Here is a 24342-nt window from a genome sequence, read left to right on the forward strand (position 1 = left end):
TGAGAATCAGGAATGAGAAGGAATGCAAGGAGAATGAGGCTTGCACAGAAAGGGCAGAGGAGGCGGGGAAATGAAAGTGGGGGCCCAAGGAGCCAAAGGGACATAGCATTGCTATATTCAAAATGTTCTCAGCCTCCATCATTGCATGCAGAGGCATTGTGTGTGGAAAGGGGTCCTTGGCTGTATGCTTGACATGCATGGAGACATCCGATGAAGCTGAAGATTGGAAGCCTCATAACAGACAAAAGAAAGTACTTCTTCATACAATGCATAGTTGCTGGGGTTTTTTTGGCTTTTAAAGAGGTTTAGACATACGGTATTCATGGAAGATAAGGTTATCATCAAGCAACAATGGCAATGTTCTATCCCCACTGTCAGAGGCAATGGAATATCAGTAGCTAAGAACCACAAGTGCTGTTGCTCTCAGGTCCTGCTTTTAGGTATCTGGCTGGCCATTGTGAGAACAGGATACTGCTCTAGATCAACTGCCTGGATTGGACTGATCCAGCAGAGTTCTTATTGTGTTCTTATGCATGTATTAGGTGGAACTCTGCAGGGAAAACCTATGTGCACAGTCATTTATGTGCATATGCTTTCTGCATGGACTGGAACCCTTCATGCCTGGGGTTCCAGCTTGTGCAGAAAGCCTATGAAAATAGAGATCTGCACTCACCGGCTTTCTTCTGCATACATCCATGCTTAAGATGTAGGCATCAGCAGTGGGGCCAAGGAGCCACACAACCACAGGGATGATGTTGGGGTGTGCCTCCACTGTAATGCCACTAAACGTGATTCATGTGAAGGGGTGATGGTGATGGTCTACTATAAAGGATACTGTAATGTTTAGATTTTCAGAGAAGTTGAATTCTGCCAATTATGGCTTCTACTGTCTCTGCATCATTGTGACCTGGCAACTCTAAGAGGGCATTAAAAGGAAGAGAGTGAATTACACATATTGATTTGAACTAACCTGCCCATTCTTTACCTACAGGCATTTTGTCAGTAGTGCAGTAATCAAGGTTAGAAAAAAATCAGATGATGCAGCTGCGTGTGTAAAATAATTCAGGTCTGAATGAAACTCCAGAGCAATTATAGGCCATTACTATGGGAGAAGAACCTGATATGCAGCCTTTTAGGTTTCCATTCATGTCATTCTATGTAGTTTTCATGGCTGCATCCAAGCATTTAAAATGCAGGTGAAATTTGGCATTAGCTGCATGTCTTATGTAATCATCTTGGGGCTTGATCACATATGCATGCTCATCAAGGTCCATCACTCATATCTCCTCCTATATTTGAGTTACATCTACTGACATGGAAAGGTCATCAGCATGGGCTATGGCAGGATGTGCCCTGGTCCTTTAGACCACCCATCTGGGCTGTAGCAAAGGAGCCCCAGGCTTTGGATTGCTTGGTAATTTTTCCATTCCAAGGCTTCTCTAATGATGCCATTTTTTCCCCCAACTACAGGGAGCGTGTGTGTGGCACAATCAGTCAAGATTCCCCGGGAGCCCAAGGCAGGAGAGTTTGATAAGATCATTCGGCGCCTCCTGGAAACATCCCATGCCCGAGCTGTCATCATTTTTGCTAATGAAGATGATATCAAGTAAGAAGGTCATGGTCTGGTTTGAGGGTCTGTGTGGGAAGCAGGGAGAAAGACAGTGTGTGGGTGGGGAGAAAAGGGGAAGGAGAAGAGAAGAAGGCAAAATGTTCCAAATACATGTTCCTTTGTTACTCTCTCTTGATGTGTCACAGAACATGAGCATTCTTCACAAAGAATGAGTACGCAACACTTTAATAAAGAATGAGTGTCCTTGTTGTTAATGAACAAAGTGGACACTGTATCTGGGTCACTGTGCCCTCCAAATTTGCATCCCACTTCTGCATCCTCTCCAGGTCCTCAATATGCCTACCTGTCCAGTAGCTTAGTATTATACAGATAGATAGAGGTGAAATAAGCTATTGCTGTGTTGGACAGTTTTAGTTTTTTCACCCCAACCATTCTCCATCAACTAACAAGAAAAGAAATCACATTGAAAATGATCAAAGGGAAGAGAAACTTTTGGTGAAATCCTCGTGGGTGGGGTACAGGGCTTTTGTTGCATTTATCTTTCTTCTGGGGTTGTTGAAGGGTTCAGTGACTGTCCTTTCATTTTACAAATCTGCTCTCTAGTGGTCTGCATTCTGCAGCCTTCCCAGGTACCTACACCAATGCTATCCTTAGCTTTGCTTTCTTGTAAGTACAAAAAGACAGGGCGGCAGCATACTTTGTGTCTAACAGTTGTACATTGCTGCTGGTTTTTTAAAGTACTTTTAAAGAAATTAGTACAGATTTTTTTTTAATGTAAAAGGAATAGCTTCCCTTACAAACAAAAATTAGTAAGTGCACCCATCTCAGACACTTGGTAGTCGGGAAAGAGCAAAAATTTGATTAAGATCACATTCAAAGGAGAGTCTATGTAATTCACAATATCTGATATAATATGCAAACTGAAATATAGCCATCCTTTGAAATTTGCACTTCTCTGAATTTTGCAATGCTCTTTTCCAGCCAAGTACAGACATGCATATACTAGTGTGATGAGCTCAAAGAAAACCCACTTCTTAGCTAAAAGAACATTTGGAATTTGCATTATTTTAGGTGAAATTGCTTTTAAAATAATTTTAATTAAAACAAAACTATACATGGGTCCACTGCTAAGCAGATTCCTGCATACATGCCCCATTTGTGCAAACTTAACACATTCAAATCAATAAACTGGGAGGCAGGGACAAAGAGAAAAGGAACACCTACAGGCATGGACAGGAACAAGTGTATTTGATCTTCAACTGCAAATGCAATTGCATGCATGGGTGGACTAATGAGATCAAATTCGAAGAAGGAAAGCATGGATTCCATGCAAGATCCAGCTCTTGTATCATTTATGATGCTGTAAGATATTTCAAAATGGCTTGGAAGTTGATAATGGGCTTCCCATTAGAATTCCAGTTTCTGATAAAATAAAACCCAGGTCTTCTGACTCTTGTCTTTTGATACAGCTGTTATAAATCATTCCCTCTCAAATGTAAAACTGCTGTTATTTTAAGTTTAAATAGCCTGATTTTGCAGCTACTTATTCAACATGCCTATTTTATAGTTTGTTTTTATCTTTTAATTTTTATCAGTTGTTATAATTGTTCTTTCTGTTTAATACACATTACAACATGGAATAATAGTAAAAAACTTTGTCAAATATAGCCTGATTGCTTCTGTGAAAATGTTAAAAGTTCTGGTTATTTTTACTTTAAAAAATCGCAGTTAAAATAATAATAACATTGAAACTCCTCCATTTTATAATTACCACCAAAATTCTTATTTTTGTAAGAGATTATAATGCCTGATTCCATGAAAACTTCCTGCAGTCGTACAAAAGTAAAGTTGATGTGTTCTGATTAGTCACTGGAAGTCAGAATATGGTCCATTCCAACAGAATAAGTGGAACTGTTAATGAAGCGCAAGAAAAACCTAAGAGTACACAATACTTCTGTTTTGATTTGATATTTTTGAGCCTAGCAATTTGCACTGAGTTACACCTGATTTTGCAAGTGTCTAATTTATTAATCAGCAAACATTATGCAAATGTGAGTAAACTGACATTTTCAATCAGTTTACATCAAATATGCAAACAATCTAAGTTCCTGGGAAGCTGGCTAATAGATATGTCTGAAACCCAGACAGTTACACTCGTTTACTCCCAGCAAAATCAGAGATTTGCCTCGCAGTGTAAATGGCAAGCACCATTAAACAGGGATTTGTAAACATTTACCTATCTGAAAACAGTCTGTAAGCTGGAGAATTGCGCCCTGTTGGCAGTAGTTTATACACATCTGGAATTTCAGTATTTTTCATGCAGTGATAGGTTGAGGTTTACTGCTGAGCCAGATGCCTCTCTTGGGACTTAGCCATGTGATCATTTCTTGAGTCATGAAAGCACTGTGTGTGTGTGTCTGTCTGTCTCTCTGTGTGTGTTTGCAAGTGTGTGTTTTCTGGATACCACCCGGTGCAGATCATCAGAGCTTTCACGGTTCTTCAGCCTGCATAAACTTTCCATCTCATATTGATTTTCATGCTTGCTTTTCAAGGCTTCTTTCATTCTCATAGCACTAAATAATGCAGCTGCAAAAAAAAAAGGTGACACAGCTGTCCGAAAGGGCCACCAAGAGGCGGTGGTCCACATTGCTAATTTCCTCTAAATTTAGGAAAGAAGAAGAAGAGTTTGGATTTGATATCCCGCTTTATCACTACCCAAAGGAGTCTCAAAGCGGCTAACATTCTCCTTTCCCTTCCTCCCTCACAACAAACACTCTGTGAGGTGAGTGGGGCTGAGAGACTTCAGAGAAGTGTGACTAACCCAAGGTCACCCAGCAGCTGCATGTAGAGGAGCGGAGACGCAAACCCGGTTCACCAGATTACGAGTCCACTGCTCTTAACCACTACACCACACTGGCTCTCACCCCAGTGCTCCTGGACCAGCATAGTGGAGGCTGGCATTGTTTTTGCGGGTTCATCCCTTCAGATTCAGACAGGAGTCCTCACTTTTTGAAGTTGTAGTGCTAAAAGCAATGAAGTAATTTGTGGGTGAAATATGGGCTAGGGAGAAAATTTGGAGTCTTCATGATCTTCTGGGTAGCTCAGCTGGTTAGAGCTGAGGGATGGAACCTGCCCAGGTTGCAGCTCAGCTGGTTAGAGCATATGGGGATGGAACCTGCCCAGGTTGCAGGTTCCATCCCCATATGGGACAGCTACATATTCCTGCATCACAGGAGGTAGGACTAGATGATCCTCAGGGTCTCTTCCAGCTATGCAATTCTATGAGTCTATCTTCTTACCTTTCTTGATTCCCCTTCTCTGGGCTCACATCACACCTGTTGCCGAAAAAAGGTGAAGGAGATTAAAATATGCATGCAGAGCACACACAGCCCAAAGAAAGCAATATTATGCCACAAAACAAAGTGAGTTAGCACTCTTCATGTGTGAGAGATTCTGGGCTCCTCCAGATGATTTGCTTATTGAACATTCAGCCTGATCTGCTAGCACAAAGCTTACATATAGAGGTTAGACTTTTATAATTTTAATGGAGTGATTGTTCTGATTCTCTGGCACAGTTTATATGTCTTCCCATTAATCATTTGTTCACCTCACACTTCTGAGTGCTTTCCCCCATCACTTTCCTATCTGCAAAAAGTTCATTTTTTAAAAGAATGTGGTTTCATTGCAGTAGGGCAACAGAGCAATTTAGTTCACCTTAATTGTGGAAACCTAAATTTCCAGTATGCACATAATAATAATAATAATTATAATTATAATTATAATTATAATTTATTTGTACCCCGCCCATCTGGCTGGGTTTCCCCAGCCACTCTGGGCGGCTTCCATAGAAACCAAAAATACACTAAAATATCACACATTAAAAAATTCCCTGAACAGGGCTGCCTTAAGATGTCTTCTGAATGTCAGGTAGTTGTTTATCGCTTTGACATCTGATGGGAGGGCGTTCCACAGGGCAGGCGCCACTACCGAGAAGGCCTCTGCCTGGTTCCCTATAGCTTTGCTTCTCTCAATATGGGAACCCCACAAGTGAGGGCCCAGGGGTCTGAACACTCATCCCCCCCCACCACTTTCTGAACACGGCCCAGGAGGAAGGAGCAAAACCACTGTATAACAGTGCCCCCAGCTCCCAGCCCCTCTAGACGGTCCAGAAGGGTGTTATGGTCGATTGTATCAAAGGTCACTGAGAGATCCAGAAGAACTAGGAAACAACTCTCACCTTTGTCCCTAGCTCGCCGGAGATCATCAACCAGCGCGACCAAGGCAGTTTCAGTCCCATGATGAGGCCTGAATCCCGATTGGAAGGGATCCAAATGGTCCGCATCCTCCAGGCGTGCCTGGAGTTGTTCAGCAACCACGCGCTCAATCACCTTGCCCAAGAATGGAAGATTTGAGACTGGGCGATAGTTGGCCATACTGGCTGGGTCTAAAGATGGTTTTTTAAGAAGCGGTTTAATGACCGTCTCTTTCAGTGGATCTGGAACTGTTCCCTCACAGAGGGAAGCATTCACCATCCCGCAGAGCCCATCGCCCAGCCCTTCCCGGCTTGCTTTTATTAGCCAGGATGGGCAAGGATCAAGGAGACAGGTGGTTGGTTTCACGCGTCCAAGCAGCCTGTCCACATTCTCGGGGGTAACAGATTGAAATTGATTCCATGCAACTTGACCAGACAGGGCTCTAGCACTCTCCCACCCCAGCCCTGCTCCCACGGTGGTGTCTAGCTCCTTCCGAATATGAGTGATTTTATCTGCAAAGAACTTTGCAAAATCGTTGCAGGAGATCTTGGAGTCTTTACAAGGCCCCGGTGGTAAAGGTGGTTCCGTTAAATTGCGGACCACCTGAAAGAGTCTCCTGCTACTATTTTCTGCAGATGCAATAGAGGCGATGAAGAAAGTCTTCTTCGCCATCGCTATCACCACTTGGTAGGCTCGACGTTGAGCTTTGACCTGTGTCCGGTCAGATTCGGAGTGAGTTTTCCACCACCGACGCTCTAGCCGTCTCAGCGATTGTTTCATTGCCCTCAGCTCTGAAAAAAACCACAGGGCTGTCCGGGCTCCATGCCAGACAGTCGATAGCCCTGATTAACTCCGCATTCCAGTGGGCCACCAGGGAATCAGCTGAAAGGCCATCAACATGGGATAAAGCATCCCCTACCACTCTCTGGAAACCATTTGTATCCATTAAGTGGCGGGGGCGGACCATCCAAATTGGTCCCACCTCCCTGCAGAGGGGAAGGGTCATGGAGAAGTCCAGTTGCACCAGGAAGTGATCTGACCATGGCACTTCTTTTGTTTCACTATTACTTAGTGTCAGATCACCCACGTCACTAGAGGTGAAGACCAGGTCTAAGGCATGTGCATAACTATGAGCTGGGCCAAACTTATTCAGGGACAGCACCATGGAGGCCATGCTTTCCACAAAGTCCTGAGCGGCCCCTTGTAAGGTCGTGTCGGCATGGATGTTAAAATCCCCTAGGACAACCAAATTAGGTGTCTCCAGGAGAACATCCACCACGACCTGAAGCAGCTTGGACAGGGAATCCTTGGTGCAGCGGGGAGGTCGGTACACCAAAAGGAATCCTGTACTGCCCCTATTGCACAACTTCCAGAACATGCACTCAGAAAACTGGATCTTCCCAGTAGGACGCCTGATGCAAGCTAATGACTTCCTAAAAATCCACTGCAACCCCCCCTCCCCGCCCACATGACCTGGGTTGCTGTGCGTAAGAGAAACCTGGTGGGCAAGCAGCGGCAAGGACAGGCCCATTTGCTTCCTCCAACCAGGTCTCTGTCACACATGCCAGGTCAAATCCTCCATCCACAATCGGTCGTGGATGGCAGTGGTTTTATTCATAATTGACCTGGCATTACACAGCAACACCTTCAGGTCATGTGGGTTTCCCCTGTTGATTCCAGTATCCATCTGGTCAAGGCCAGACCCGTGGATGACAGTGGTTTTATTCATAATTGACCTGGCATTACACAGCAACACCTTCAGGTCATGTGGGTTTCCCCTGTTGATTCCAGTATCCATCCGGTCAAGGCTAGACCCGGAGGCAGGGATAGTCTTCAAACAATGACTAAACCTGCCTCCTCGGTAATGACATGGTCTGGTCTTAGCGTAACTCCACCTCCTGCCCATGATCACCAAGATCGGATGTCCCAGTACTTCCTCCCCTGTGGAACTTGTCCCAGCCATCGTGTTGGCTGGGGCCCCACTCCCAGGCAGCCCTGATCCTGCCCCTTAAAAACAAAATACAAACTATACAGAACCAATAAAACAACAAAAAACAAGAACAGAACAATTATACTAAAATTAATCCCCAACCAAATATTCATCCCACCCACCCACCGCCAACAAAGGGAAAAAAGGAAAAAAGAAATTTAAATTTAAATTGCCACCGACTGCTTGAGGACATTTTAAAACACATTAACCACTTGGAACCGGGAAGCAATGGCAGAACAACTTCCCACACTTCCCCAAAAGTTTGTTCCAAGTAAGGGCCTGGGCCACGCCCCCTGGGCCAGTTGGAAAAGGCCTTGGAAGGGAGCAGGCCCTGCATTCCTCCCCACAGCCGATGGTCTGAGGTCTCACCGCAGCAGGAGTCCCTTTATAGCTGGGAGAGAGGGCCTGGGCCACGCCCCCTGGGCCAGTTGGAAAAGGCCTTGGAAGGGAGCAGGCCCTGCAGTCCTCCCCACAGCCGATGGTCGAAGGCCTCACCGCAGCTGGGACTCCTGAATCTCTCCCACAAAATATTGACTGACTGAACCTTGAAAATGGTTCACCCTTCTCAGATTACCTGGTCTGTAGATGCAACTCTTTTGTTAGCACAGGTTTGTTCTTGTGTGATGTAAAGCATCCCAAGTATTTCTGTCACTGCTGTTTTCCTCATATTCAAATTTCCCCATAGCTGAGAAGCTCAGTGGGTGGTCCTGAGCCAATCTCTTTCTCAGCCCAACCTACTTTGCACGGTGCCGTGAAGATAAAAAAGAGGAACATGCACACCACGCACGCACACACACACATACCCCGAGCTCCTTGGAGGAATGATGGGATAAAAATTCAGTTCAATAAAAAAACCCAGAGGTGTAAAGCACTGAAAAATAGTGTTTTCTGTTGTATGCAGCTCTGATCCATTGTCTTTAGTGGAGATGTGCTGATTTATACAAGCTGAGAGAGGGAGCGAGGGTTTGGGGAATGACTGGTGGAACATATCCAGGCTGCTCAACTCTGTGAGACTTTCATCTGAGCAAGCCATTGAACTCTACTTTAATGCTGGCAAAATCACTGTCTCATCTTGGCAGCTGTTATGTGCTGGGTTTAAGGATGCTTGACAAATTTAAGAAGAGCCCTGCTGGATCAGACCCCAAGGCCCATCTAATCCAGCTTCCTGTTCTCGCAGTGGTCAGGCAGATGCCTAAGAGAAACCCACAAGGACAACATGAGAGCATTCTTAGCACTCTCCTCAAATTTGATCCTCTTCAATTTTAGTGAGAATCCAACCTGACCTGCAGTTTCCTGAAATGGAATTTTGCAACGCAGTCCTTGGAGAAAAAAATGCACCAACGGCATTTTGAAACTCATATTTTGCAATAAAATACAACTAGGAATGTGCCTCTTCAGAGAAAAATACATTCAAAATATACATGTAACTTACCTACAGAGAAAAGGCAAATAATAGGTAACATGATGAATGTTATGATAGGTATGATAGGTAACATGATGGAAACAGAGACATCACCTTGCCGACAAAGGTCCGTATAGTTAAAGCTATGGTTTTCCCAGTAGTGATGTATGGAAGTGAGAGCTGGACCATAAAGAAGGCTGATCGCCGAAGAATTGATGCTTTTGAATTATGGTGCTGGAGGAGACTCTTGAGAGTCCCATGGACTGCAAGAAGATCAAACCTATCCTTAAGGAAATCAGCCCTGAGTGCTCACTGGAAGGACAGATCCTGAAGCTGAGACTCCAATATTTTGGTCACCTCATGAGAAGAGAAGACTCCCTGGAAAAGACCCTGATGTTGGGAAAGATTGAGGGCACAAGGAGAAGGGGATGACAGAGGACGAGATGGTTGGACAGTGTTCTCAAAGCTACCAGCATGAGTTTGACCAAACTGCGGGAGGCAGGAGTGCCTGGTGTACTCTGGTCCATGGGGTCATGAAGAGTTGGATACGACTAAACGACTAAACAACAATGATGGAAGTTTCTAGAATTATGCATGGCATGGAGAAAGTGGATAAAGATTTTTCTTCATCTCTGCCTTAGACCACACGTGGAATATTGTGTCCAATTTTGGGCACTGCAATTTAAGAGGGATGTTGACAAGCTGGAACATGTACAGAGGAGGGCAACCAAGATGATCAAGGGTCTGGAAACTAAACCTTATGAGGAGCGCTTGAAGTTGCTGGGTATGTTTAGCCTGGAAAAGAAGAGACAGAGAGAAGATATGATAGCCATTTTCAAATATCTTAAGGGCTGTCACGTGGAGGAGGAAGCATGTTTGTTTCAAGAGTTGGACTCGAACCAATGGCTTCAAGTTGCAAGAAAGGAGATTCCGACTAAACATTCGGAAAAAACCTTCTGACAGTAAGAGTTGTTCGGCAGTGGAAGAGACTCCCATGAGAGGTGGTGGACTCTCCTTCCTCGGATGTTTTTAAGCAGAGGTTGGATGGCCATCTGTCATCGATGCTTTAGCTGATATTCCTGCATTGCAGGAGGTTGGACTAGATGAACCTTGGGTTCCTTCCAACTCTAAGATTCTATGATTCTATGAACACTAAGCTGAATATTGGAAGTTTTAGTACAGATAAAAGAAAGTATTTCTCCAACAAGCATGTAGTTAAGCTATGATACTCACATCCACTGGAGGCAGCGATGGCCAGAAATGTGGATGACTTTAAAAGAGGATTTGACAAATTCATGAAGGATAAGATAATGGTTACTTGCCATGATAACCTGAACCTTCGTGACTGGATGAGTAATGTTTCTTAATTCCAGTTGCTGGAAACCTCAGAAATGTGCAGGTCCTGCTTGCAGGTTTCCCCCCACACAGGTCACTGTGAGGACAGGATTCTGGACTAGGTGGGCCATTGATCTAGACTTGGAGACTTTTCTTATGTCCTTTCAAATGTTTTTCCGTCTAATCTGCCCAACCGTTTTATGACTTGGTGTTAGAAGGCCTGCCTTACACTTGACCATTTCAGTTTTCGACTGCAACACTGACCTACTAGGTGACCTTGAGCGATTCCAGTCCACTTCCTTGCCTCTATTCTCTCTCCCACCCACACACTGTAGGTTCATCAGGCCAATGAATAGCTTTTATTAAGTGTCACAACACAATACAATGGTTTTTTGAGGTGCTGCTGTAATAGAAATAATTGATGGTGTAGTAAGAAGAGCTGGAGCTCAATTGGAGCTAGGCTCACTGCACAATAACTGCCATGATATCACTCTTTCTTTTATCCAGATCACTACCACATTTGCTCTTTCCCCTTGTCTGATTCAATTTATTTCCCCTCCCCCTGCATTCCAAAAATACTTCCCTTTCCCTTAGGGCTCTGGCATGTCTGTCATTCAAGTCTTGCTGTCACTACTCCCTTAATTGTTTTTTAATCAACCTTGCTATTGACAAAGTCTCCATTGATCTGCTGAACACCCTTTTCTTTGTTTTGCTCCTTTACTAGCTCAGGTGCTATACACTCACCACCAATTTCAGTCCCATCCTCTTCATTCATAGCCTTCTGCTTTTCTTCTTCTTCTTTTTAACCTAAGGCCAGGAACTCAGAAGTGTGGGTAGGTGAGTAATGCAGCTCAAGGCTCTCAGAATACTGCTCATTTATTTTTCAGGTTCATTTTTACATCTGCTTATTTAATTTGAAAACAATAGCATTATAAGCTGTCACATTCAGTGCTGTTGAAGTAATCTTATGAAATCATACATGCACTTCAATAAAGAAGGAAAGAAATCTAAGAACCGGTAACTGATCAAATTAAACATTGTAGAACATCAATCAGCCTTGATTACAGAAGTAACATTTGTTGCTTTATTTGTTGTATTCCTGAGGGTTTCAGCTCCCTCTGACTGATCTTAAGGCAGGGTCTCCATCTCTCACCGTCCCTTCTCTTGCACTTCTGTGGGTCATGCTAAATTCCTTATCTCTCCCCCCCCCCCAAGTTAGGGAATAAGGTGCCTCTGAATATATGATCAGCCCAGGAATTTGTACCAGAACCAAGCTCCTAAGTCCCACTCCTGGTTTCCCACAAGTGTTTTTTTCCCCAGCAACCCAGCTAATTTTATTTTATTTATTATTTATTAATATTATATATTGCCCTTCATTTGAGGATCACAGGGCAGTTTACAGTATAAAAACGCAAAAATACATAACATGATAAACAAAACAATACCCCCCCCCCCATTTTAAAAGGCCATACAGTGTTTAACTAGCCAAATGCCTAGGATAAAAGGAGTGTTTTCACCTGGCACCTAAAGGTATGTAATTTAGGTCTGTCAGGTGGGAACTACTGCACTTCTAGTTTATGAGGAATGGGCTGAATAGATTCTTCTAGGTTTCTTTTGAAGAGAGAAGAAATGAGATGGCCAGTTAAAACTTAATGCAGAGTCTGTGTTTGGATCCACATTTATCTGAAGCTCTAAGGATGAGTGAATGTAGCAAATATACGTTGTGCAGTGGTAACTGGCAATTGGATGCACAACCTTTGGGTGTGATTGGGCACATAAAGCCAGTGAATGCAACGTATTCAGTGTGATCACTGCGCTCCCGCCCTTTTGTTGTGAGGTGTGCATTAACCTGAACACAAAGGCAAAGGTGATTCTATGTACTTTTCTCTTTTCTCTTCAGGAATGTGTTGATGGCAGCAAAGAGGGCCAATCAGACTGGACACTTCATCTGGATTGGCTCTGACAGCTGGGGCTCCAAAATTGCCCCCGTGAGAGATCTAGAAGAGGTGGCTGAAGGAACCGTCACCATCTTGCCCAAGAGGGCATCTGTTAGAGGTATGTCTAGCAGTTTGCTCAACAATGTCAGATGGTTGCTTCTCAGGGTTGGTGCAGAAAGGCATTTGCCATTGTTGTGCGTGAACTGTACAGTTGTTGTTTTCTCCTGTTAGAAGCTCCTTCGTGTGCTAATCATCTGAAGGGTGCTCCATACATTTCCCAAGGAAATGTCCCATCTCTGGAATCAGGTGCACCATGGACACCATCATCTGGACATCCACACAGTCAAAGCATATTCATGATCAGCTTTCATACAATCAGAACTCCTGATTGCATGGTGTCCTGGCTGCATGAAAGCCTATGTGTGAGGCTTTGAGAGCGCAAATGTCCACATGAATTTGTTTATTTATTTATTGTTTATATCCCATCTTCCTCCCCCTGCAGGGCCCAAGGTGGTATGCATTAAAAACAGATTCAGCTTAAAAACAAACAAACCTTCAATCAGTACACACACACACACACACACACACACACACACACATACACACATACACACACACACACACACACACACCATATTAAAAGCAACACTGAATCCAAATAGCTTAGAAACCATTTGAAGACACAAGAAGAGGAGAAGAAAATATACAGCACCTGTGATTAGAAGACTCTGCCGCAACAGCCAGTTAGTGGTCAAAGTCCTAAACAAAGAAATAGTTGCCTGCTGGTGAATCAATAGCAGGGAGGAGACCAGCCTAGCTTCCCATGGAAGGGAGTTCCACTATCTGGGAGCAGTCACTGAGAAGGCCCTCTCTCAGTACCTGTGAAGGTGGTGAGACCAAGAAAAAGGTCATTTAGTGAGGCCAGTTGGTGATCCTCATGCAAAATGAAGGGCCCCATGGAAGTGTGTCTAGCCACATCATTGCTTTCTTTTAGGAAACAGGTGAAGGCACACCTTTTCCTCCAGGTTCTCAGATGATGGGGACTGTGATTGTATTTATTTATAGTTACAGGTAGGTTGTTGGTCTGCCATAGTCAAAACAAAACAAAACAAAAATTCCTTCCAGTAGCACCTTAGAGAACAACTAAGTTTGTTATTAGTATGAGCCTTTGTGTGCATGCAGTGTATCTGAAGAAGTGTGCATGCACACGAAAGCTCATACCAAGAACTAACTTAGTTGGTCTCTAAGGTGCTACTGGAAGGATTTTTTTTTAATTGTATTTATTTAAGACTAGTTTGACAATGCTGATTTTATTACTAGAAGTGCTGAAATATATATTTTTTACATTCTTGTGCTGTATAGCTCTTATGTTGTTTTTATGCAGTATACCATCCTGTGGCCCTTTGGCAATGGGCAGTATATACATTTTCAAATACATATATGCCCGCATGCCTGCATACACAATGGAACCACCTGCTGAAGCTCAGCATGTTTGAATCTGCTCAATGTCTGGATGAGTGACAGCTGGGAACACCATCTATGGTGCTTGGAGTTCTGCAATGGAAGAAAAGCAGGATAGAATGACCCTTGTTGCATTCCTTTTCTTTCTTTCTTTAAATTAACTGTTTATTGAAAACTTTGATCCTCAATGTCCCAATGCCACTATACATTTTTCATGCATATGCATTTTCTCTTTTCAATTTTGCAGGATGCTCTCAGGGCTAGATCTGCGGGTGAGGCTGCCATCGCAGCACTTAGATAAATGGGTCACAATTTCAGGAGAGAGCTTCTCATAGCTCTTTGGCCAATATGCCCAAACCATTACTAAACATCAGTCTGCCTTCTCTTTCCCAGCCCTGTCCTGCCACTAATTATTGCAAGGACTTTTCTAGCTCTCTTTAAATGTTTCCTTCACCAGGAGTAGCATTTTCCTTATTCCTTTTAATGCATGCTTAATTGAAAGCAGTCATGGCATGCATCTACTGAAAATGATAATCTTCAGTTGGGTGTTTGGGGTATATATTGATGCTTTAGAAATGGTCATGTTTTTCTGGGTATCCTTTATAACACCTTGAGCATTTTTTCCTTGAAGTTTCTTCAAAGGTCAGTTCCTTCTACTGCAAGGAGTTCAAATATCACTTGGATATCTTCATTGATGCTGAATTTGTCAATGGACACAACCCACAGATAAATTCTCCTTTGTGAACCTCATTATAACAAATGGGTCAAATGGGATATGTTCTCAGTAAACTCTTATCCATTATGAAGTTGCTTCAAATAGGGGTGGTTGATGAATGAAATCTTTTAAAATTCCTATGCAAAATAACCCAATCTGTAACCCTTGGCCTAATGCAGAGATTGGAAGTCTTAAAATCCATGAAATCTTATATCTCTCCAAATGTTGTCATGCAAGTACAGTACACATTTAAATATGGATACCAATATGATTTTTTTAAAAAAAATGTAGATTAATGTAGAAACAAGATTGACTATAATTAGGAGTAAAATAAGAAAAAATGTCACAGGCCAGAAATAGACAGACGTGTGCCTTAACTGTGTCATGTCATTGTTGCATTCTGGCCTATTCAATTACCTCATTCCCATAGTTCGTTCCTGTGTTATTTTCTTACCTTGCATAATCTAAATATTTAGCAAGCATCTAACTTTTGTAAACTAGCAGTTCGAAAGCACCCCTAAGTGCAAGTAGATAAATAGGTACCGCTTTATAGCGGGAAGGTAAACAGCGTTTCTGTGTGCTGCGCTGGTGCTGGCTCACCAGAGCAGCTTCATCACGCTGGCCACGTGACCCGGAAGTGTCTTCGGACAGCGCTGGCTCCTGGCCTCTTAAGCGAGATGAGCACGCAACCCCAGAGTCGGTCATGACTGGCCCGTACGGGCAGGGGTACCTTTACCTTTACCTTTAACTTTTGTAAAAGATGGGTCTACCTGACATACATTTCATAGTGCCCTAACAACTTACTGAAATTCTTCAGATCAAGGTATTTCCTCTTTGCTTCTCATGTCAGCCAGCTTCTAACCACTGTCTATACACCAAGAAGAAAGATGTTCTTTGCTTGTCAAGAAAATGGGTGTATCTAGAGTACTAAGTGAAAATGACCTCAGATTCTCCATGCTTTTTGTGGGTAGCAAAACTGGGAATAATATCCAGGGTAGCACTAAACTCCTCCAGGAGGGGCTCATTAAAACGCACAACAACAACAACAACAACAAATTATTCTACAAGAAATTTCAGCTAGCTTAATATTCAGTAAAACTCTATTGTAAGTTCATACTGGTCAATGAAGGAAAGAGGAGGACAGGAAAGCGAAGGGACCAAATTAAAAGACTATTAAACAATATTTAAACTTGATCCATAGTTGAGCCCCTAATGCACAGATACTGAAGTTGGGGGGGGGCATTTTGCCAAATACTCTTCAGACAAGGACTGGAATTCACCATCTTCATGAGTTTGAAAAAGAATATTTTTAGAAAGGCATAATATTTTTTTTCTGAGGGAGGAATAGTTCCATTTGCATGAATTTGCTAGATGGAACAACCCCCCCATACCCCCCTGTGTGCTATTCTGGTGTTCTCCTGATCCCTGCACCCCACCTGAGCCAATTTGAGAGTGGAGGGCATGAGTGGAGGCGAGGGTGGGGGGAAGGCCTCATTGCTTTCCTTGTGTGGGCTTTGGCTACTGGAACTCACTAGATTAATCCAGACTTGCAGTGTTTTGCATCAGTTTGATTTACCGTATGCATTCACTGGCACATACACAGACACCATTGGCACGATCTGCACCAGCAAGGTGTTCTTTGAAAGCCTATGGTCTTCCTAAAAAGATGAAAGGGATTCAGTAGCTTGAGTCCACAAAAGCTGGACAGGGACTGGCTGGAAAATGAGGAATGGTGACTGCATTCTGATGAATGGACAATGAGCACTGGGAGAAGCGAGGTTAGAGACTGGCTTGGAAGAAGGGATCAGTAATCCAGGGGGACCTGTAACAACCAGGAGGCAAGAAGCAGAGGCAGAAGAAGCTACAGGATTGAAGAGTGAATAATAAGTGCAGGAGGAGCTAGAGACAGGTGAGGCTCATGTAGAATCAACAGCTGCCACACCTCCTCCTCCTGTTGCACCACTCCTACTCCACTCAGGACCAGAATAGGATTGAAGTGGGAGGACCAAAAAGTTATATGCAAGTGGAGACTTAGCCTGCTTACATGCAGCTCAGATGGGGGAGATACATAAGCTGGGGTCAGGGCCTCTCTGTTGCAGCAACTGCCTCATTTGTTGCACATCTAGGAGCAGCTGAGAGGCATGGGTCTGATGGACATGCCTTTCCCTAACTTGTAAGCGTATTTTTGACAATAGAGTTAATTCTCTCCTCTGGACTTTCCTTGTCTGTCAGCATCTTGACAAGAGATTTCTTAGTCTTCCAGGTGTCACAATACTCTTTGATCAATTTATGCAGGTTGCTCGCAGAACTCAAAATGCAAATCCCACCAATTCAAAAGATCCTGTAAGCTGCTTCAGGAAAAGGCCTGCAAACACTGTTATATCAGGGGCTGGGAGACCTTTCCCTTCTGGACAAAGGCGTTACAAGCACCACGAGTCAGTGATGGGTGGAACCATAGGCAAAAGGCGGTGGAACCACAAATGTCCAGTAGACTAGTCTAGGAGACTGGTTGCTGTACACACTCTCACAGCCCTCTCTGTCATTTATCTAGAAAACCAAAAACCATTATTGGAGTTAAGATTATAAGAACCACCTGCTGCATCAGGCAATGGCCCACCTAGCCCAGCAACCTGTTCTCACAGTGACCGACCAGATGTCTGTGGGAAACCAGCAACCTCTTCTGTGGTTTCCACCAATTGGTATTCAGAAGCATTGCTGCCTGCAAATGTCCTCAAGGACACATTCCAGTCAGGGAGAAACACTTGGGGTATGAAGCAGCCTGAGTGTGGGATACAGTCTTGGGAGAATTCTGAGGGCCAGGTAGAGAGGCCTGGAGAGCTGAATTCAGCCTCTAGGCCTGAGGTTCCCTACCCCTGAGGTAAACCGCTGGCACCCAAAGGTGTGGCAACAAATCTTTATGACTGAGACCACTGAATCCAGAGTGGGTTGTGGTGGTGGGAAAGTTAGAGCCAGAGATTGCAAGAGCATCCTGTGAGGTTTGCGCAAACTCACAAGCTACCCTATTATCGAGTTCTCAGCTAGTTATTAGCACAGTTTTTCGTATACTTGACCAAAGTGCATCCACATTTAGCTCACGGCCAAAGTTTCATTTGTAGAGGTGTCATTCATTAGAAAGGAAAGAGCTGTCAAGTGCCCCAAGCCTATTAAAGGATCCATTCAATTAATAAGGCTACACCAGATGGAACCCCAGGGAGAGAGATACAAAGCCGCCATCTTTCCTGTCTCTTCCTTACCCCCCTCTGACATCCACTTATGCCAAGGAAATTAGGTTTGTGTTCTGCGTGACTAAAATATGCATGGTTAATTAAGACTTTACTATCGTGGGAACTTGCAGGAGATTGGCTCAGAGCAGAACAGTTTTCAAGAGTGACAGGATCAGGGAACACCCATCACACGCACAATTGTTTTCCCTTAAAAAGAGGTGTTTTCCAGGCTGCCTGTTAGTCTTTGCTTGACTTGAGGCTGTGAAACTCATGTGCACCTGGATATGAGGGTGCAGAAAGCTCAACTTGTTTGTTTTGGTTTAAGATCAAAGCTGGTGGAGGAGCTAATGGACAATTGCTTTAACAATTGCTATAAGCGACTAACTTGCCTTTTAAACGAATACCAATTTCAGCTTAGGGCACTGTAAGTTAACACTTTTGCTTTTCTGCTTGATTTCTCATTTGTGCAGGTCTGTTCCCCTCCCAGTTTCTTTCTTGGTTAAGTAATTTTGCATTTTTTTTAAAAAAATGAAAGATTTTAATGTTTGACGTTTTATTGTTTTTAGTGTTCTGTTGGAAGCCACCTAGCATGGCTGGGGAAACCCAGCCAGATGGGCAGGGTATAAATAAAATCATCATCATCATTATTATTTACACTGGGGGTATATATAATATTATATTGTGACATTTATATCCCAGCTCTGCCCTCCCCAAGTTCAAGGCAGCATATATGGTCCCCCTTCCCATTTTGTTTTCACAACTACCCTAAGGGGTGGATTAGGCTAAATGTTTGTGACTGGCTGGGATCATGGCCAAGTGGAGATTTGAACCTGAGTGTCAAATCTGAGTGAGGACTCTCAGAAGGTGCTTAAGTGAGGGTGTCTGTCACAGGGTCAATGGACTTTATCTTTGCTAACTCCTTTTCATGATGGTAATTATAAGTAGTGGGGAAAATGCCCAAACAGGGGCTTACCTGGTTATAAAAATGTGATGGCATTGAAACAGTGAAAATCCTGCTTTGAGCATTGGAGCTGTGACTCAGAATCACTGCCCTCTCCAGATATATATATATCTATATCTTGAATTGAGCATTCAACCTGTGCATCATTGGACTGGATATTCATCTGAAGGATTATAAAGGTCCTCAGTGTTCGAAGAAGTTGTTCTTTGCACATTCCAATATAAACAGACCTGATCCCCACCTCCTGGACTGATGTGTAGATTGGAGCATCATTACTTTTCTGAATTTTGCAATGCAGCTCTTGGTTTTTTAAAAAAATACCAAAATGTCCATAAAACACATAGTTTGGCTAAAATACATTTAGAAATGTGTACTTTGAAATAAAATATATTTAGAAATGCATATTTTATGAGAAAATGTGAATTTAAATATGAATTTTTCATGTGGTTTTCTAAATTAAAGATTCACAGATTACTGCAGAAATAGGGCAGCATGGACTTATGAATGAGCACATGCAGGTGAACAGGAAATAAACCACTTTGACCATCAGTACCTTGAATCTCTGTGGGTACATCCAGATGGAGACTCAATATTGCAGCCGCTCAACGAGTTATCATAAATGGTTTGTTGGCAACAGGTTTTATTTAATTTACCAGATTAAATACAGGGAAAATCCATATTAAATGAGGAGGAAAAAACAGACTGGCATTTTGACACCACCAAAATTTGCAAGCATGAAGAGCACTTATTCCACAACAAATATCCACCCTTTCCTTATCTATTCATTTCCGAACACTTGATTTCAATAGCTTAAACGCCCCTTTCATCTCTGTAGACACTGAAAGTGGCAGACTTCCTTTTACAGTTGCACCAGGTCTCATATGTTTTGATTGCAAGACCTTCCTCATGTTTCTATCACCTCTCTCTTCTTTTTCCTCTTAGGTTTTGATCGCTATTTCTCAAGCAGGACTCTGGACAATAACCGTCGTAACATTTGGTTTGCTGAATTTTGGGAGGACAACTTCCACTGCAAGCTGAGCCGCCATGCTCTCAAGAAAGGCAGTGCCTTCAAGAAATGCACAAGTAAGATGCTATGGGCAGATGGGAGGGGCGTGGAGGGTGTGTGTAGATGAACCAGGCTAGGATGTTGTTACCAAATCCTATTCCTAAGCTTGTAACAAGAGAACACACTATCAGATCATCCATGACGTCTAGTGCCATGACGTGAAAGAGAGATCAATCTTGATGTAAATTTCTAGAGATGTGGAAAAGAGCTGGAGCCAGTGCCGGATTTACATATAAGCTAAACAGGCTATAGCTTAGGTCCCCACTCTCTTGGGCCCCCCCAAAAAAATTAAAGGGGAAAAAACCCTGGATGTACATTTCCAAAATATAAGATGAAAACCAAATAAAATAAAACCTACATACAGCAACAGTGTTTTGTATTGTGTAGGTTCCTATGATGTAAGTAATGGGCCCCACCTGCTAGCCTGCTCCCTAAAATATCACTGGTTTGCTCATTTCTATATATAGGGTGCCTACATTCTGCATGGACTGGTTGCACGGCAACAATGTGCAAATGGCTTTAGATACCTATTAGGTCCATAAATTACCATATAGCATATATTCAACACAAAAAAGTGACAATTTGTTGTTGACAAAGGACAGCCGGACATATAAAGGGCCCCATTACCTTCAGTATCTTAGGGCCTCATCAAACCTAAATCCAGCCTTGTCTGGAGCAAAGTTGACTGGAATGATGGTGCACTGAGATGGGGATCAGGGTGGAAACACTCAGAACTGGTATGCCATAGTGACTGAGTCATACTGACTGAACCACCTTAAAAGGTGAAGGTACCCCTGCCCGTACGGGCCAGTCTTGACAGACTCTAGGGTTGTGCGCTCATCTCACTCTAGAGGCCAGGAGCCAGCGCTGTCCGCAGACACCTCCGGGTCACGTGGCCAGCGTGACAAAGCTGCTCTGGCGAGCCAGCACAGCACACACGGAAATGCCGTTTACCTTCCCGCTAATAAGCGGTCCCTATTTATCTACTTGCACCCGGGGGTGCTTTCGAACTGCTAGGTTGGCAGGCGCTGGGACCGAGAAACGGGAGCACACCCCGCCATGGGGATTCGAAGTGCCGACCATGCGATTGGCAAGTCCTAGGTGCTGAGGTTTTACCCATGGCACCACCCGCGTCCCCTCTCTGAACCACCTTACAGCTCTGCTATAAAACAAGGGGAGTCATCCTATGGCTCCTAAATCCATGTGAGGATTTTCAACCTAATTTTATGTGGTCCTCGGCCTAATTTCCCAAAGTGCTCTGCAAGCGATCGCTACAGATCTCTGAACTTTCATTGGACATCTGAAAGCACTATATCATTATTGCTATCCTTTACTGATACAGTGGTGCCCCACAAGACGAATGCCTCACAAGACGGAAAACTCGCTAGACGAGAGAGTTTTCCGTTTTGGAGGTGCTTTGCAAAACGAATTTCCTATGGGCTTGCTTCGCAAGACAAAAATGTCTTGCGAGTTCCTGCGGGTTTTTTGTCCTCCCCCCTTTTTCTAAGCCGCTAAGCCACTTATCCGCTAATCCGCTAATCCGCTAATCCGCTAATCCGCTAAAAGCCGCTAATAGCGCTAATAGCGCTAATCCGCTAAGCCGTCAATGGGCTTGCTTTGCAAGACGAAAAAACCGCTAGACGAAGAGACTCACAGAACGGATTCTTTTCATCTTGCGAGGCACAACTGTATTGTTTTTTCAGTATCAGGAAAGTGGCAGGGTCTGCAGTAGTCAGGGATGTTCTGGGGGAGGAAGACTTGCTGTGCCTCAGCGGGAGAGGAAGGAGGAGAGGAAGAAAAGGATTGTCTCAGAAGAAGATTGACGTGGCTGTGTGGGCAGGGCCAGCTCAAGACATTTTGCTGCCTCAGGCAAAGGACAAGATGGCACCCCAGAATTTCACATGCAGAACCTGACTGAAGTGGCAGCTAAATCCTCCTTTAAAACTAGCAGTCAGGCTGTGCACTGTAAAGGCCATGGCTCAACAGCAGAGCATCTGTTTTGCATGCAGAAGGTCTCTGGTTCGATCCCTGACATCTCCAAGTAGGACTGGGAAAGACTTCCTGTTTGAAACCCAAGGCAGCTGCTGCCAATCAGTGTAGACAATACTGAGCTAGATAGAGTCAGTAGAAGGCAGCTTCCTATGTCCCTATGTCCTGCACCACACCTGAGAGCCACAGGGAAACTTTGAGGGTGCAGGACAGTCTCCATGGCACAGAGCTTTGCGCAGAAGGCTACAGCCAGAAGGTTCAGGAGGAATGGCTGGGGGCTGCCACCCCTGTATCCTGGCGCCTGCCGTCTGAAGCAGTCACCTCATTCTGCCTAACAGTAGGGCCGGCCCTGTATGTGGGTCTTGTTTAGCACAAAGGCAGGGCTATAGATCATGTGCATTGGCAGAACTGTTTGACATCAGGGATGGTGGAACAGAAGCACGTTTGTGGGGGGGGATTATGCCTCTTTGGCATATAAGCCCAGGAGCCGTGACTCAGGAATCAAAAGTGGGTGCTGAAAGCCCTGAAGGGGTGTGACAGAAATGAGCAAACGAGGCAGCTAAATGCCTTACCTTCTTTGTGATCATTAAATAATGCCAACCCCACATTTATCTCATGACCCACTGGGCACATTCCGAAGCCCCCTTGGGTGCCACTCTCCTTAGCCTTGCTGTCTCTCTACATGCACCTCCAACCACACATTCATTTCCTGTTGAATTATTTACCATCCGTCCCTTCTCCATGCCACACTAATTCTTCCCTCGTTTGCTCGTAAATTTCCATTACCCCATCTCGGCATCAGTCGTATCTATCTCAGTAACTCTTCCCTCTGTATTCTCTCCCCCCCCCGCCCCTTTTTCTCCTCCCCTGAGAACACACATTTAAAAATGATTTGTTTGAAAATCAATTTCGGCAGGTTATAGAGCTGTGTGCTGGGTAGGGATCCTGTGCCATGGCAATGTCTCCCCAGCCCCCATTCGGTGATTATATAAAATATTCAAGGCATTCATATTACTTGGGGCTGCTTTAGAAATCTTTCATTTGGTTTATATCTTTTTTTCTTTTTTTATAAAATTTTGAAAGGGGGAACTCGTGGAAGGGAAAAAATCGATCTTAGGGGATGGGAATTTGGAAAAATTGGGTTATTGACGTTAAGTGAGTCATGGGATAAAAACTTGTTGAATTTAATTGCTTATTCGAAAGATTTGGAACGCAATTGGGGGCGGGAAGGGGAAGTCCTGGCTTTGGTTTTGGAAGAAAGTGTATGAATTGGATCTAATTTGTTTTTAATTTGGAAAATCTTAATAAAAATTATATTAAAAAAAAATAGAAATCTTTCATTTGGTTTCCTCTTACAGCCTCTCAGATCAGCCCACTTTCTATCCTTATTGCCATGTTGCTGCCTTTGATTCTTCTCTGAAACAGGAACTGACAGTTGGGGAGCTCTCCAGCTCCCTCTGCTTGGTACCAACTCTGTGTTTAGTGCTTTGCCCTCAGCTGGGAATGTTGGCATGTTCAGTATGCTGGATCTGCATAAAAGCAACAATAGGAATAGAAGGCATGTAGCTCCCTCCCTCCCCTCTCTCTGTCAAAACAAAATTTTAAAAATTTCTTCCAGTAGCACCTTAGAGACCAACTGATTGGCTGATAGGTGTGGTAAACCTGTTGACGACTGTTAACAACTGCAATTGGTCTTACAGGAAAAAGCAAGGGGTGAGATGGCTAAAAATAGCTTTATCCTGTATAATAAGATAAGAATCCAATGTGTCTCTTCAGACCAGGTCTCTCCATGGTTTTAGGTTTGGTAAATGGCCAATCACCCATTCCCACCACCCTTCTGAGTAATACCCCTCCCCATCATCTCACCATATGTAAGGGTCTGGTGACTTCTGTTTCAGTGTATCTAAAGAAGTGTGCATGCACACGAAAGCTCATACCAATAACAAACTTAGTTGGTCTCTAAGGTGCTACTGGAAGGATTTTTTTTATTTTGTTTTGACAACGGCAGACTAACACAACTACCTACCTGTAACTGTGTGTGTGTGTGTATGTTTGAGCACACCAAGAATGGTGTCACAGGTACATGCTTAAATTCCCTTGAATGGTTGTAGCTCAGTAGTATTGCATCTGCTTAGTAAACAGAAGGTCCTGGGTTGAGTCTCTGGCATCTTGAGGTAGGGCTGGGAATGTCCCCCGTCTGAAAATTGAGAGAGCTGTTGTCTCTTGGTGTGGACAGTACTATGCTAGATGGACCCAGTGGTCTGGCTTGGTTGGTATAAGGCCACTTCCTATGTGCCTGTATTGTCAAGATGCACAATGGAGCATCCATCCATCCATTCATCATGTTCATATCCTACCTTTTTATCCAGTGAGATCAAAGTGGCATACATGGTTCTCTCCCACAACAACCCTGTGAGGTAGATTAGGCTGAGAGGCAGT

The 24342-nt window shown here is 43.8% G+C and overlaps 1 protein-coding gene across 2 annotated transcripts in view; it reads left to right on the top strand.

Annotated features, from left to right (window-relative positions):
* The window catches only part of GRM4 (glutamate metabotropic receptor 4), a 299470-nt gene that overhangs the window by 196342 nt on the left and 78786 nt on the right, over positions 1-24342 (top strand). For both annotated transcript variants that reach the window (XM_081915563.1, XM_081915564.1), the window contains exons 4-6: positions 1471-1606; positions 12451-12605; positions 19791-19931. In XM_081915563.1, the coding sequence (XP_081771689.1) occupies positions 1471-1606; positions 12451-12605; positions 19791-19931 (432 nt within the window). The remainder of the gene's footprint in view (positions 1-1470; positions 1607-12450; positions 12606-19790; positions 19932-24342) is intronic.

The sequence above is a fragment of the Podarcis melisellensis genome (assembly GCF_964234715.1).
Source record: "Podarcis melisellensis genome assembly, chromosome: 6".
In the NCBI taxonomy this organism is placed as follows: domain Eukaryota; kingdom Metazoa; phylum Chordata; class Lepidosauria; order Squamata; family Lacertidae; genus Podarcis; species Podarcis melisellensis.